The following is a 16,247-nucleotide window of genomic DNA, read 5'->3' on the forward strand; positions in this document are numbered from 1 at the left end:
AAACTATTATTGCTGAATTGTGAGTGATTCATGGTTAGTAATAACCACCTCCAAATATAAAATTCAAATTTACTTGCTCATAATCAAAGGTCAGAAAAAGACAGCAAGAATGGGTCATTATTCATAGCAGTTAAAATTATACATTTACACTAGCTACTGTATATAATTCTTAGGCAAACTGAGACTACACCTGTAAAGAATAGGATATATATAGAATTACAGATTTACAGCTTCTTGTATAAATCCTGCTACATTTCCCTGCAACAAAAGCTTTTTCATGCAATATTAATGCGCCGTTCCTTCACGTGCAGTTCTACAAATATTTAATCTCCTAAGCATCTCCTCCTTTTGTAGAAGAGAAGAACAAGCGACAACAGACTGGCTCCCCAGCATGGGAACACCTTCTGCCAGCACTCAGTGTTGGAAGCAAAGCAAACCCAGCCGCTGCTGCCCTTTCACCAAAGGTATGCTTTCATTGTATATAAACAAAGCAACTTTAAAGAAATACTCTTTGTCTAAAACACGGGGCTTACGACTTGCCTATCCACTGTAATAGCCAAATTATTATCGCTTGAAACACGTAAAACATAATGGGCACAGGGATAGAGGAGGATTGTGTCTAATACTCTGCAATGTAAAATATTCCTGCCTACAATCGCTCGGCGCTTGGCATATCTAAGCCTTCTCAGAACCATCAAACAGAAGGCAAGAACTAGTCAATTGAACTGGTATCCAAAAAGGTCATCATCGTGACAGCATGAAAGACTGTTCGTCTGATCCTCCACATATGTCTCCGAGACAAGCAGATCCATAAGAAGAATAAGACTTTTGCTTTACAGAGTACCAATATAAGCTTAATTGTGAAGCAGACATGCATTGTACCAGTTTCCAGGCTGTTTTATTCTCAGTAATCACAGCCTACACATTCAGTAACTAACTGTTGGACCAATCACTACATCAGAATGGAGTACTTTGGCATTTTTCCCTTTTGAATTTTTATTATTTTTAATAAGAATGGTGAGTTCTATATAATCATCAAATACAAAAGACTTCAGCTTTAATTTGGAGCAAGAACACCCTGGCCAGCAGAAGCTTGGCATGAGGAACAGAAATAAAAAGATCTCTTATTGCCCTTTTAAAAATCAAAAGTAGCACCTTATCAGCATAATGGCAGCATTATTTAAATAGCTTTCATGTGCCATTTTCACAACACTATTTCTATTAAATCATTGAGAATAAACATATATTTTCATTTACTCATATTTTTCCCAATTAGAATCTCTCTGAATCTGTGTACAATAGTAAATTCATTTCTTCTCACTTGCTTGCATCTTAATTAAAATCAGCCTCTGTTGACTTTCATTTTTACAATACATCTGCCTATTTCACATCGTAGCACCTTCGTGACCCCCAGAGAGTCATGAGCCTTTAATATTTTATTTTGACCTTGTTAAGTTACTGGAACCATCAAAGATTTTTCTTCTTCCCTCAGTAAGCGGTTTTCTATCCTTCTCGAAACACGGAGTATGTGTGAAAACACGTTGTTGAGAACTATGCTGCCTTTCAACAACGGATCTCCATTAATTTATTTAAAAAAAGCAATTTGTTGCTTTTCAATTTATTACAAGAATTAGTTTATGAACCATAAACTTCATTATTAATTAAATGAGGATCGCTGCTTAAATGACACTTAAAGGCCTTTTCCCCTGAGTTTCAGGACAGAAAAACAGGTTTTGATTTTCAATTAAAAAAAAAAAAAATCATCACTAATTGGTGATTTTAAAAGAATTTATAGTGGTTGTCTTCTACGTAGGTATCTGAATTTACAAAAGCAGGGGGGTTGTGGAGGGAAGCTGTACCTTTTCTTAGAGCAGCTGATACAGCTGAAAAGTGAAAACACGCCGACGAGACGCACAAGCCCTTCTTCAGGCCTGTAGCGGAAAGCTTGCCTGTGTGTTTAAACTCCATCATTTGGTCTAATGACAGGTATTACTTGAAATGCACGCAGCACACGAAGAAGCATCGGCTCAGACAGGAAGCAGAAAGGCGCACAGCTATCCCTCCAGCCTCCACACCTGCCTTAACACCTGCAAAATTTATCTTTGGAGCGCACGGAAGACACAAAATAGCAGGTTTATGTGTTTGCCTTGGGTCTTCACCCAAGTTCTCCCAGTGTTACCGCTCTCACAGCACAGACTCAGACTTGGGCAAAGGTTCTGGCACGGAGAAAGCCTGGTTAAACACTATCGTTTAGCAGGCTTATATTCGCATTTACCTTCAGTGAGGACCCCTACCTGACAGAGAGCCCGAGCTATCTAACTGTTCGAGGGAGGCCACCTGGCAGAAGACTTTTCAAGCAGAGCTCAAAGCCTTGAAGTGACGTCCAGTCACTGCACACTAGCTTTGGATGGCACAACTGCGCGGAGGCCGAGACGTCTGACATTTAGGAATACCGCTGCGTGGAGCCTAGCTGGGAAATATGCTGGGTTGTTTTTTTTTTTTTTGCTCCTCAGACAAGCAGAGCAGGCACAGCCACCAAGGTCTCTTCACTCAAGCTCGTATTTACATTCCAGCGAGCAGAGCCTCAAGTTTGTCGGTCGTGTACAGTCGGTATTTGGCTACTGGGTGGAGGAAACTGGAGGCAGCTGGTGACAAAGTGGGAGACGTAAACTGTTTGTCAGGAAAAAAGCTGAAGAGTTTCAACAATAACCACAAAAAAGTTTAAAAAAAGAAAGAACCGAACAAGTGAGAGTAAGGGTCAATGGTAAAATGGGGAGCGGCAAGGGAATATGTCTATTTTAAGGAGAAAGTAGGATGAAGGAAAGCATAGAAACATGTGCAGTCCTCTTTAGAGGACAGAAGAGAAAGAAAAAGGTGCTGCTTGTGGTTGGATCAGCACTTCATCTAGGGAGAACAACAAAATTTAGGGGCTTGCAAGGAATACAGCTAATAGGGCACCCGGGCACGTGCTACAGATTACAGGAAAGTAAAGTGGAATTCCCAGTGGAAGTAATTATAATTTCAGCACTTCATACGCTGTGCAGATTTACCCAAGGTCCAAAGCAGAACGCTTAATTTGAGTGCTTATCATGCCCACCTTCTTCCCTCAGCACAGCATACCCCTTTTCCCCCCCAGCCACTGTCAGACGCGGCTGCTGGTGGTCAAAGTGCAGCCTAAGTTCTGACACCGAAGGCAGAGAGCTATATATAAAGAAATACAATACAAATACCCACGACTCTCCTGTAGATTTTGTTACCAGTGAGTGGTAGCTTACTGAAAAAAATCCTTCATAAGCTCCCATCAGAGGGGGCCTGTGACAAGTACCTAATATTATTGAAGCTATAATTAATACCCTCACAGTGGCTGTTGAGACCAGTACACGGACCACAGACACGAGCTCTGAAGGAAGGACAAGTTCCCTAGCTGTGAAAGCAAAGGAGCAACAGATTCCTAAGTACAAATATTTGCTTTACTATTAGTTGACAGCTGAAGTCATAGCTCTCCGTGCCCCATCTGTCCAACCACTACAGCTAACCACCTAATGTCACTGTGCAGGCTCCAGGACAGAACCAAACTCTGGTCTTTAATGTAGACACAAGTTCAAGTGAAGACTATAAATCCTACCTGCACGTTTACAGAAACATAAGTGGGCAGGCAGAATACCTACACCATAAAATTCTTGGGCAGCTTCCTCACATCAAATATACTTGAACTGCTTAACGTTTTTCCTCATTGATACGAATTGGCTGGAATTGAAACAGAAATGTCACATTGCAAATGGTCACTTGCAGCAACACATTCTTAGGCTTCGGCAGCCAGCATTCAGGAGCAGACTTTTCTGCCCCCCGGGTCTAATGTGACTACTTTGTTCCTACAACACATCTGTGTTCACCTGTATTACGAATACATGATTTTAGAAAAGAAGAGTAGAGAGAGACACTGTCTAAGAAAGGAGAACTATCTGTATTTTAAGAAAGGCGGGCAAGAGACAGAAGAAATCATCCCTTTAAAAAAGTAAGTTAAAATTCCCATCTGCCATTTGAACTCTAATTTCTACTATAATCACCCAGTCAATAAACCCTTTTACTCCTTATAAGATGGATTCTAGCTAAGCCTTGCCTTTCCATGCAGGCAATAGCAGCTAACCAAAATCTTCATGGAAACAGAAGGAACCTATAGATGCTCTGCACCACTTTGTGTTCAGATGGGCCAGAATCTGGCTATCAACCACTGTGACTTGTACTCACACATATGCAGGTCAGCTATTACCCCAGAAGTTCTTAAAAAAAAAAAAAAAAAGATTGCCTGTAATTTTACAAATATCGTATCCTAATGCTCAAACCTAACCATATATTTGGATGTTATAGACACTAATTTATGGACAGAAGCAAGGCAGATCTTCTGTCATTACCTCAAACCAACAGCAAACACCAAGAGTGGTCTCAAACTTGAATTATTTATATGGTCTCAAGACGTACAGCTTTATTTCTTCTCAGAATGTTTGTATATGAGTATATTTAAAAAAAAAAGAGAGAAAAGACATGTTTTGTTGGAGCTAAAAATGTATTTGCAAATACAGGATTATATGAGCAATGCTTTAATTTGGCTTCAGACGTTCCCTATGAGATGGACAAACGCTAAACTGCTCTTAAAGATGGGAAAAAGATCCAGCAACACATTACACAGCTTGATCCAAGCCAAGCATCAAGTCCATGTCAGAGCTGAGTCCTGCAGCACGGTATTCTGCTGTTAACCACGAACTTCACTTCCTTTTTCCATTAGTAAAATGTGTAACCTTCCCTCTTCCGTGAAACAGAAGTAATGATACTATTTGGAAGTCTTCATATTGGTAGGTTAAACATACATATAAATTCTACCAAATTAAATTTAAAAGCAAGACTGTTTGGTTAGATTATCTAAACAATATGCTCTAAGACTTGCTGAGTTCTGAGAACTGAAACCACAGACAGCCAAAATACAGCTGCACACAGTCAGATATGGTGCGTCTGCTAATATTGGAAACTTTATCATGCTGCAGCAAATTTAACTTGTGATTAGTATGTGCATAGAAGAAATAAAGACTGAATGCACTGGAACAAAAACAAAAAAACCCTCCAAGGTTGTAAGTTATGAAAGCCAAGGGCACTCAGTTATTTTATGAAGCACTTGACAATATTTATTAGTTGTACTGCTCTGGCATCTAAGAGCCCCAAGCACGGGCCAAGGCTCAGCTGCGCTCATCCTTGCAAAAATCCAAACCAAAAGATAAACTATAAACTGCTGTAGGCTGTAGCTAAGGGCTTTATACGAAGCAGGGTACTGTCAAGTGCCAAACCCCCTGACTTTTAAGTATGTACATCTAAAGCCCAGAGCTGGGTTCCTCATCTAGATGTTAAGTTTGGTGCTGGATTCACCTGCTGAGTGGGAGGCCACCTGGAGTCAGCTGCTATGAGCTGCTTGGACCAAGGATGTGCCTGAACTCCCACTCTTCCCTGCAGGTCAGGCATTTGAACCAAGGCTGCAAGGCAGGCACATCTGTCATTTTGGGAGACAGATCCTGCAGCCTGGATTCAGTAGAGCCAGAGGGGATTCAGAGGCACACACTCTGCATCCCTTCTCAGAAGCTGGAACAGTATGCAAGAAAGACCTTGGGATTCATGGACCAAGGAGTGGGGGGGGGGGACATGCTTCTGCAGCTTAACGGTGAGCACCAAGGAAGAGAGTCACAGGCTTTTAGGGTTGTTTCTGGTTTTATCACATAACTTACATGTAAAAATATACAAATGATCCATAAAATAAAAATCGCATTGCCCAAACAAGTACCTTAACTAACAAGCTATTGAGCTGGGTTGACTCTTGCTTGTTTACATTCTGGTCGTGTAACTCTTGCATCGCAAACATGAAAACAAGGCAGAATTTCTCATGCCTACTTCTTTCAGGTGCTTTCTACGTAAGGCAATCAGGGCTTGCAATGTTCGTATTTTTTATTAAAACAGTTGGAATAAGTATTTATTTTTAGGAGCCAGTTCTTTCTTTGGATCTGGCTGTGTCACACGCTGAAACGGTAACATAGAGTAAGTTGTGTAAGTCACACACACCATCTTTAAAAAAAAAAAAAGAACATAGCTGCTCATTGCCTTTTAAATTTATTTATATTTTTCTGCAGTTGTATTGATAGTCAAAGGAGACCGTCTGCTTTTCACAGCACATATTGCTATGTTTAAGAAGCGCTCTTACAAATTCTCAATTTGGCACCTCAAGCAAAACACTGAGTCACGAGTCCCTGCGAACCCCAAAGTTGTTCATCCTCCTATTTACTCCTTCAGCCCACTGAAACGCCAGGATATTACTCCATGCCGGATTCTCCTCACTTAAACATTAGAAGAACTGCTCGCTGAGCTGAGAGGCGGGCGGCCGTACTATTCTAGCATCACTTTCAATTTCAGGCTGTCTCGACTCAGAAATGCACCGTAACTTTTCCGTCTTCCCGCGGCTCTGCAAGCAGCCAGCCCTCCCGGTCAGCGGGGCAGCAACGCCCCCCCAGCACCCCCAAAAAATCCACAGCAAGCGCAAAGCTCCGCACCCCCGCGGCGCAAAACCTGGGGCGGTTTTTCAACCTGGAGCTTTTTTTTTTTTAATCCGCATCGGGAATATAATGGTTCCCAGTATTGCAGAAGAACTCAAAACGCCCTGGCTGCCACCAAGGGGCAGATCTGGCTGTCTGCGACCGGCGCGGCACCCCCGCGCAGCACACCGCGCAGCACACCGCGCAGCGGCGGGGATGCGGGGCCGGTCCTGCCCCGCGGGGACCGCTGCAGGGGACGCCCGTCAGCAGGGCGAGGTGGTCTCTGAACACCCTCGGCCACCCAAACCCCGAAGCGGGGAGCTCCCGATAACGCCCCTCCCGGGTCGGGAGGGATGCTGCTCCCCCGCCGAGGGAGCCGGCGCCGGGGTCTCCCCTCGCCCCCGCCCCACACAAAGGCACGGTGGGGAGGCGAGTCGGGCCCCGCCGAGCCCCCACGCCGTCCCCGTTCCCCGCCTCGGCCCCTGGCAGGGGCATCGCCGCCCCCCCGGGGGATAGCCCGCGGGGGGCTCGGGGACCACCGCGGCGGCTGACAGCGGGGCCGGGGGCGAACGGGACGGCGAGTCGCTGTGCAACCAGGTAGCTCCCTGCTTAAAATGGAGGGGAGGGGAAGAAATGCGGCGCTCGCCGGAGAAACTTACCGGAGGAAACCGACGAGCCGGACAAACTGGAGTTACTGGATGCGGCCATGGTCCCTCCTCCTTGCCCCTTAGCTGCGAGCCCCGCGTCGGCCCCCGCTGCTGTCCGGCCGCCGCTGCCGCCAGCCCATGGCAAAGTGCCGGAGCCGGAGCCGCGCCGAGCCGAGCCGCCGCAGCCCGCGCTCGGCTTCCCCGCGCCACAGGCGAGCGGGGGGCGGCGGAGCCCCGCCGAGGCGCTGCCGGCCGCTCTGCGGGGCTGGGCGAAGCCGCTCGGCGGGTCAGGGAAAAAGGCCCCACGGCGCTTTCCAGTGCCTCCCTCCGCCTGAGGAGCCGGGCTCACCTTGTGGCGGGGAGAGCCGCCCTGCCAGCGCCTTCCCTCGCCTCCTCCCTTCCCGTCCCTTCCCTTCCCCGCCTCCTCGCGGGCAGCGCTGACAGCCCGCCGGGGAGACCCGCCGCCGCCCGCCCGCCGCAGCTCCCCTCACGCACACAAAGGAAGCGGCGGCGCTGCCGGCCGGGCTGCCGGCCCCGGCTGAGCGGGCAGGGTGGGTCCCGGGCGGGCGAGCCCCAGCGGCGCGGTAGCCCCGCCGAGCGGCGGCCAAGCCCCTTTCCGGCCGCCGCCTGGCACGGGGCTGGCGGCGAGCGCGGTTCCTGCCATGTGCCGGCGCCCGTCCCGCCCGGCAGCGCCTGTTGAGCGCCTCGGCCCGGCGCCCCCCTCGGCGGTGCCGCAGCGCGGGCTCCGCGCTCGGCTCCGCTCCCCCGGGGCGCCGCCGCCGGCGTTCGTCCTCCCCTCCCCCGGAGACCCCCGCTACGGCGGGCTGCGCACCTGGGGCAGGGCTTCGCCCCCCGCCGCCCTTTGTCCGCCTCCGTTCCCGCGGCTTGCCTCCTCTCACCCTCACTTATCTTCCCTTTTCCTTGTATTTATTGTTTTTTCTCCCTCCTGATACACATTTTCTTAAAAAAAACAGCTGCCAGGTGCGCAGCGGAGGCCGTGGGCGCTGCGGGGCCCCGGCCCCGACACAGTTGGGGCTCCCCGCGCACCCACCCCCCCGAGCGCTCTGGGGGGGACACCCGCAAAGGGGACAGACCAGCCCGGGCCGCTGCCCTCTGTCTTGATGGGGGAGTGGGGAAGAGGAAGAGCCAAGAAAGCATGGCTCGGAGGCTTCCTCCCGTGGGCTGCCCTTCGTGTTTCCTTCGCAGCCCTTTATCGCCAGCCAAAGCTTCCATCTCATCTTACAGACGAGGGCGAGAAGGCTGCAGGAAGGTGGTGGGCTGCCAAATAACGGCTGTCAAAAGCCCAGTGGCATGGCAAAGTCTTGCTGGCACGGGAGTTGGGAGAAGCCTACAAGCCATTTGCCGTGATGATGGTTTATGAAAAAGCCTGCCACGTTTCGTAACAGAGAGCCTGTAACGCAAAAGTTACTTCGGGACGGGCGAGGGAAGCGCAGTAAAGTTCCTTTGGCAAACTAAGCCTTACCCACCCAGCTACATACTGCGTCTCAAGCCGCCTGACCTCCCTCTAGCCCGCTCCCAGCTGCTTCCCTCTCTTCCCAGAGACAAAAATCCAGTCCCGGGCTCCCTCAGATCCTATAGTCGGTTCCCGTTGTATTTTTTGGATGTTTTGTTTTTTTTTTTTCCTCGGGAAAAGAGGTACCGGGACCCCCTCTAGCGGCAGCGACACCCGTAGCAGCGGTCCCCGCCGCCGCGGCCAGCGGGGCCCCTGCCAGGAGCTCTGGGGACAGCTTGCTTTTCCAGGTTTGGTTTTGGTTTCCAGGTAATGACAGCCTGCTCCGGATGAGAAGGAGCGAGATTTTAAACCCGGCGTTAGCACTGACTCTTCTTAATCTGTAAATTGCCACAACGGCCAGAAAAACAGGGCAGGCGCGTCACTGCTCTTCTGGCCTTCGCCCATGGATTTCACATCACGCGTTTTAAAGATTGAATGCTGAGAGCAAAATGAGAAAGCTGGAAAGTTCTTTTATCTTCTTCATTAGTTCATAAAACCAGGCTGGTACCTGGGATGTTGAAAAACACTGTAGGGTGTCAGGTAATATGGTAAACATCAAGATTGTACTAGTAAATTTTCCACTTACAGAGTAGGTAATGTGTTGAAGCGGTGTTCGCTTGTCTCCTACATGTTTGTTTTTTCAGCTCCTTCTGCTATACCTTTCTTTCTAGTATCTGTCTTCTTGTAGTCTGCTGTATGTCTTCATTTTCCCCTCCATAATCTAGCGCTGTCTTGCCCTCACGTCTTTCCAGCAACTGTCGGCAACCTGTCTCATATGGTCGGTGAAGTACAGTGGTGTTAACAACACTGGCAGAATCTGCAGGGAAAGAGGTAAATAGCCTAAAAAAGAGAAAAAACCCTCACTCTGCTGAGCCTTTGCAGACAGAAAAGAATTTTCATAACTAATTTTCAATTATCTTTGCATCTATAGATCTGGAGAAAGCAAGAGAGGAATTTCTTCAGTGAATGACTACTCCAGGTATCCCAATAATTGCAAATGAAGTACTTACTGTCCAAAGTCAGTGAGTCTGAACATGTCTGCTTGTGAATGTGTGTACCTTTGAAGGACCTGCAACTCTTGATAATCTTTGTGATAATAGCAGGTATGAGGTTGTGTAATCTCAGTTTCCACAACATTGAAAGGTGAATTAATAAAGTTAAGTGAAACGTACTGTAGATTAAAAGAAACTCTTTCGCATTTCAAGACAAGATGGCCTTTTTCTTGTTAGTAGCATAGAACATAAAAGCCATGATATTAGAGGGGAAATTGCTAGATCAAAGGGGAAGCAAATTTAAAAGAAACAAAAGTAGCCTTGTTATGTGTAAAAAGTGCAAAGTGAAGACTGCAATCAAATCTCAGTTCTATTTTATAGGAACTGCGAACTGGTTCTGTCCTAATCTAATTTATGCAGAGCCCAGATTTATCCATTACTGATAGTGGAAGTACTCACATAACAAGAATAAACTTTAAATTGTAAACTAGATACTCTCTTTGGTGTAGACTATTCCTGAGCATTCCACAAGTGTATGCTTCATATAAGCCTGATAAAAATCTTCTACTTTACACTCCCTATGGAACTAAACGTAGTGCCTGCTTGCCTGCACTTTTATGAGAAGTTCCAGCTTCCAAAAGTTTTGAGGAACTCAGAAAAATAACATTTCCCTGTGTATGACCTTAGAAACCCGCCATGGGTGGAAACTGCCATTGACATTAACAGTGACTCGAAAAGGAAAAACACTAAACCGTATGCTTTGTATTACGCACGAGAAAGAGCTGGAAGCTTTTCTGGTTTTCATTCCTGGGGAAGAGTCCTTCAAGATTTCCTTGCTTCTAGATTGGTTCGATGCAGTTTTTACTGACATAGTTTCAATGTTTGGTTTTTGGGTGGGTTTTTTGCCTTTTTTTAATTTAATGAAGAGATAAGGGAGTTTGTCAAAGAATGAAGATATAAGAAACCAGTCCTCAGGCTATACCTAAATTCCAAAGAAGTGACTGCCTGCCTCATACTAAAGCCCAGCTAGCAACACAATATTTGAAATACCATTAAACTCACCACGGAAGAGGCCATTGTATTCCACAAGTTAACAGATATGGGAAACCAAAGTAGCAGTTGGAGGATTAAAGGAATCCAAATGCATTGCTGCTCATTTCCAAAGAAATCCATGAAAATATCTAAAAAGTTTCTCCAAACTTTCAGTGTAGTGGGTTATTTCTGTACCCTAATTATCCACTCTCATACTTCTGCATGGTAGGATTCCTATTCAAGCTAGACCTTACACACGTTTTGTTCTCCAATAACCAGAAATGAATAAATGCCATGGAATTACAGCAAATAAGTCTTATGGCCCAAGACCTATTGAACCCAATAGAAAACTAAGTGAAATGACATTCGAAAGTAACTCATTTCCACAGATTATTTCTGAACCTGTTGATGTGTAGGTACACGCACAATTTCATTGTCACATGAACTCTGGTGGAATGGCATATTTTGGTAAAATTATAGGTATGAGCGGAATGAGGACCTGCATTTGGAGAGACATCGGTGCAAACCCTAGTGCCTTTGACAGCTGAGGACATGTCTGTGCTGCTTTTGTGCTATGGAGTGGCCTCTGGAGTGGCCTTGGTTCCCCAGCCAACTGGTATTTACCAGCTGTGTCCCTGTTTCAAAAGAAAGGCTCTGTGGAGCAGACAGGCCACTTGCCCACTGCACAGCCATTAGTATCACAGCTAACTTGTAATGACTTGGTGAAGGCAATGCAAATCCTAGCCGATAAATAGCTTTTTATGTTCCCATGCAGTAAAAGCAGGCAGAAAGTCACCCTTCCCAGGGACAGCAGGATGAAAACCTAGAAATAACAAATAGAGGAAAGTGGGCAGAACTGTGCCGCTTTCCATCAAGAAGCCAGATTTTCCCCTTTGGCCAAATTGCTTATTGCATAGATAAGTATCCACACATATTTAACATCCTGGTTTCCTCTCATTCAACTTTAGACATAGTAGGCACTTTCACTGTGGAGGCAAAGACCTCTGCTTAGAACTTTTTTCCTTTTACTGACTTGGCAGAATGCTTCCTGCTGCAGAAAAAGAGATCTGAAATACAAGCATAGATGAAAAAAAAAAAAAGATAGGTCACTAGATAGGGCCTGTAGCAACATGAATCTCTGCATCAGCCTGGCTTGCTCAGTCTGAAAGAAATTCATCTAAGGCAGACAATCATTTATATGGCTGTCTTCCACCTGTTGAAGTCTCCATTATACAGAAGACTCCATAAAAAGCCCTCCTAAAAGAATGTGGCCTGAAATCAGTGCGCCTTGAGTCTCCTCAGCCATAAGCCCTCCCCATCCAATGCTACAGCCAAGCTTCACGTTGACGCGGAGCAGCCAAGCCTCTGCAGATGGCTGCAGTACAATCTTTAAGGCCCTTCTGGTTTTGCAGTCACAGCATCTTGGATTATGTTTAGGGAATCTGGCATAATCCGCTATATCCGACTGCTGGGTTATTACAGCAGAGTAGCAGGGGTTTACCGTGCGCCATAAACTTTTGCCTGGCGGGGGAGGACAGGAGCTTGAAACCCAGCTGACGAATTTATTTCAGAATGAAAACTGGCAGTCCTTACTTCAGTGTGAGTGTAGGTAGCTTGGCAAAAATGTTGGGTTTTAATTAATTATGCAAATTAGAGGAAAGTAAAGATGTTTGGCCTGCTGCTTTGATTATATAATAGGTATAGAAATATAAATGTTCTGCACAAGACAGCAAGACATATGACACAAGGATTTAGCGTTGTCAAAGACCTAAAATGCTAATCCTTCCTTTGATGTTTATATTACTTAGCTGGAAAGGGAGGAAATGCATTATTCATTCTTTGATGTTATGAAAGGGAAAGGCCTTTATAAGCAATATACAATCCATATTTATATACTCTGCACAGCACTTGGAAATTTTACTCAAGATGAACACAAGCCCTAATAAGAAAAATAAACCAAAATATCAATAAATAGCAGATGCATCCTGTATTTGGGTATAAATAAATGATGTGAGCCATAATGGTTGCAACAGCAGGTGGTGGTGTAGTTCAAGACTCTCTAATTTCTCACTTTTTTCCTCATACTCCAAAGAGGAAGGTTTGAGACCCCTAACGCCTGGTGCAATTTTTAGCTCTGCACCTTTAATTGGAGAACAAACTAGAGGCATACACTGAATTTTATAAGCTCTGCAAAAAACATACAGCCAGTAGGCTGGTCGTCACTTGTGAGTGCTAAACCTGCTGCTATGACTAATTTATGAACATTCATCCTATTTGTCCTTTCATCTTTCTTCCTGTCTCATACATCCTATTTTAATTAAATCTCAGATTGAGAGTTCACTGGGGCAGAGAATTTCCTTGTTATGTTGTTTTCAAAGTTTTTTATGCAGTGGAGCTCTAATCTGTAATTGGAAGCTGATAAAGAATTTGAAATTACTAGAGTCAACTATGTAACTGCCATTAGACCTGATTTAAAAAACAAAGAAAGGTACAGAAAAATTTCTGGTGAAATTGAACTTTAGTGTGCTTTTCCTTTCTTAATAAAAAGCAGTAACTTTCAAATCCTTTGCTGTAGAGAACAGAGTTTAAAAGTCCAAACTACTTGCAGGATAGTTCTCCTTTACATTGTGATCAAGCTCTTATTTTGGAACACGAGAGCATTTCTTTTAAATGTTTCCAGGGATGGAACCCAAGGCTACTAAATATTTAAGCAGACATCTAATTTTTTACCGAATCATAAACACTCATAATTTTGGACTGTGAAGCCTTCTGTTGGTCAGGCAACAAGTATCAGACAAGTCTAACGTATACAGGAAAAGAGGAATTTTCTCCATGTTTCTGTACCGCCTTTCTCTGAACAGAATGGATCACATTTCAGTGTGAAGGTCACATTTGTATAAAAGCTACTCTCAACCTCTCTTTTATAATTATTGGAAACAATAGCAGTACCACATAATTTCATGTTGGTGAAGAGGTGAAAAAACAAGAATAGAAAAAACGTTGAAGAACTTAACAACAATCATCCCCCTTTTCTGAGTGTTCTGATTCTCATGTTACTACGTATTAACAAACTCAATACAAAATATGGGCCTGCTGATACTAAATTGAGATTTTCTTACAAAATTGTTCCAAGTAGATCATACTTAAAACGAAGCTCCATGACGTACACCGCATAGCTTTTATTAACCTTTGGCCTTTTATCTGGACTGACATTTAAATAAATCCTTTTCCTCATAGTTCAACATCTCCTCTTTCTTGAACCTACAGTAAAGCCATCATGTTGAATTCACAGCTTCCCAATTACCGTGACAACGCAGTGATATCAAAGCCTCAGCTTTACTCTTTCATTAAGATGGAAGAAAGAGTGGGGCTCAGGGCAGAGCTGCTCTAACTCTTCTGTCATTTTTTTCCTTGTATGTGAACTGTATGCAAACCTACGAAGATTTAATTAATTCATTTGCTGTTCCAGCATCCTCGCTGCATTTCTTGGTACTGACAAATTTTGGCTAATGGATTTGTTTGACAACTGTTCAATGCAAAAATATATCTGGATGCTCAAAATTCACAAACAGCGATGGAGCTCCATGACTTGTTATCTACGTCACGTGTTAGGAGCCTTTAGAAACTAAATCGGCAGTTGTCCAAAATAAATTCTATTTCAGCTACAGAACTGAAAATTGCGTTCGTCAGGCTCTTGCAAAACCAAAGCTTTCCTCATTTATTTGTCAAAAGTAAATTAGTCAAAATATCTATTTAGAAATTATTTACTTCAGATGTTCATGAATTATTTATCTCAATATTTCCCCTGTTTAACTGTGATACCAGATTCTCTTAATTAGCTATAAATATTTTAAATTATAGAGGGGCGGCTACCAGAGGAGAATTCCCATCTTAATGTCTTTTTTATGTATAAATGTTTTCTGCCCCTTTATAAAATTCTGTCTAAATGTAATTTTGTATACTTTGCAATTTATTAATATAGGCTGGGGTAGCCTCAAGCTTGGCTGTTTTGTTCTTAAATATGTTCAGATTTGAATGCTCTGTATTACATATGTAAACAGAAATCTTACGGGCTACAGTGGTTTTGCAGTTGGGTTCTTTTTTCTTCATTTATGGAATCAGAGGTGAAATGTAGAGATTTTGGATGTTTCCTTGGACCAACATACCATTCAGCTATGTAATGCAATTTCCTAAAGGCCTACTGATATTAAACATCCTAGGTTCCAGATGAAGGCATTTCTCTTCTGTACGGTTTTACCTAAGAGATAAAATCAATATATGGCTCCACATTTCTCCCTTAATGCTTGGACTGAAACCTTGCCTCTGCTGAAGGCAGTAATACTTTTTCTCACTGACTTCAAAGAGGCCAGTGTTTCACCCTGCATTTCCCTGCTGGATAGTGCTTTTCCCTTTGAGCTACCATGTATCATAAAAAGTGATGTGCTTTGGAAACTATAATGCACCACAGTAAAAACTGTAATGCCACAAGGCAACGTCAATATATATTTTTAGGTAGTGGTAGGAGGGGGAAACAAAGCAGGAGAGACAAATGTTCCTACTCACTCAACTCAGAGTATTTGTTGTTTTTATAAATGAAAATACATCCTTTTCAAGCAATAAAACCCCCATACACCTGCTTAGTACCATTCCACCAAGGGCAACTGTCAGGTAAGCACAAGTTTACTGACAAATCTATTCTTACCATTTCTCAGTCACGAAGAGGGTCAGAAGTGGGATTTTGAGCTCTAAGGGGTTTGTGAGAAAGGGGCCAGTATCAAAGCTCTGCAGATCTTCGGTGTTGAAGCATGATCCTGCGGAATCCTAGATTTTAGTAAGTTCAGCTTTATTCTAAGAAACGGCATCATGCATCATGCTTATTTAGTTCAGTTCTTCCAAGTATGCATCTTCTGTCTGAGATCCTTTGCTGTAATTTTAAGCGTCTGGTCCAAAATATATATGGATGGAGTTCTAACACAAAAATTTAAAATAAAACTGCCTGTATCCTGCAACCAATTCTTTTCCAAATTCCCAGGAAAAAAAGATAAGCTTTGTCTCCCGTTCATAACTGGATAAAGTTATCATGTATGCAGACTGTAAAAAGTACAGATTGATAGAGCAATCGGGACGGGAACTCGTACAACTTGGCCTATTGGGCCCCTTTTCTTTTCCTAGGTCAGATCCATTTTAAGTACATGACAGCCCTGACTTTGAAGGGAAGGCCAGGTCTTGGTCCCAGTGCGGTTAAAACCAAACCTTCATCAAATTCACTATCATCAAAATCTCCCCCTCTGAAAGTCCCAGTAATACTTTGATGAAATCTGTATTTCTAAACCTGTTATTTGTGGGGGGCATATGGGGCCTGCAAAGATAAAAGCACAACTGAGGGAACATTTTAATGAAAAGGTAGTAAAGAGTATGTCTATACCATAAATAGCTTGCTATAAATATTTATATATACAGTCTCCACCATAAGTAGAACTTTGCTAAATAGCTATCT

The 16,247-nt window shown here is 44.2% G+C and overlaps 1 protein-coding gene across 1 annotated transcript in view; it reads right to left on the reverse strand.

Annotated features, from left to right (window-relative positions):
• The window catches only part of CHN2 (chimerin 2), a 167,178-nt gene extending 159,450 nt beyond the window's left edge, over positions 1 to 7,728 (reverse strand). Inside the window, exon 1 of the mRNA XM_054191296.1 lies at positions 7,226 to 7,728. Coding sequence (XP_054047271.1) covers positions 7,226 to 7,274 — 49 coding nt within the window. The 5' untranslated portion in view covers positions 7,275 to 7,728. The remainder of the gene's footprint in view (positions 1 to 7,225) is intronic.
• Positions 7,729 to 16,247: the final 8,519 nt, after the last annotated feature.

Source organism: Rissa tridactyla, chromosome 2 (genome assembly GCF_028500815.1).
Source record: "Rissa tridactyla isolate bRisTri1 chromosome 2, bRisTri1.patW.cur.20221130, whole genome shotgun sequence".
NCBI classification, from domain to species: domain Eukaryota; kingdom Metazoa; phylum Chordata; class Aves; order Charadriiformes; family Laridae; genus Rissa; species Rissa tridactyla.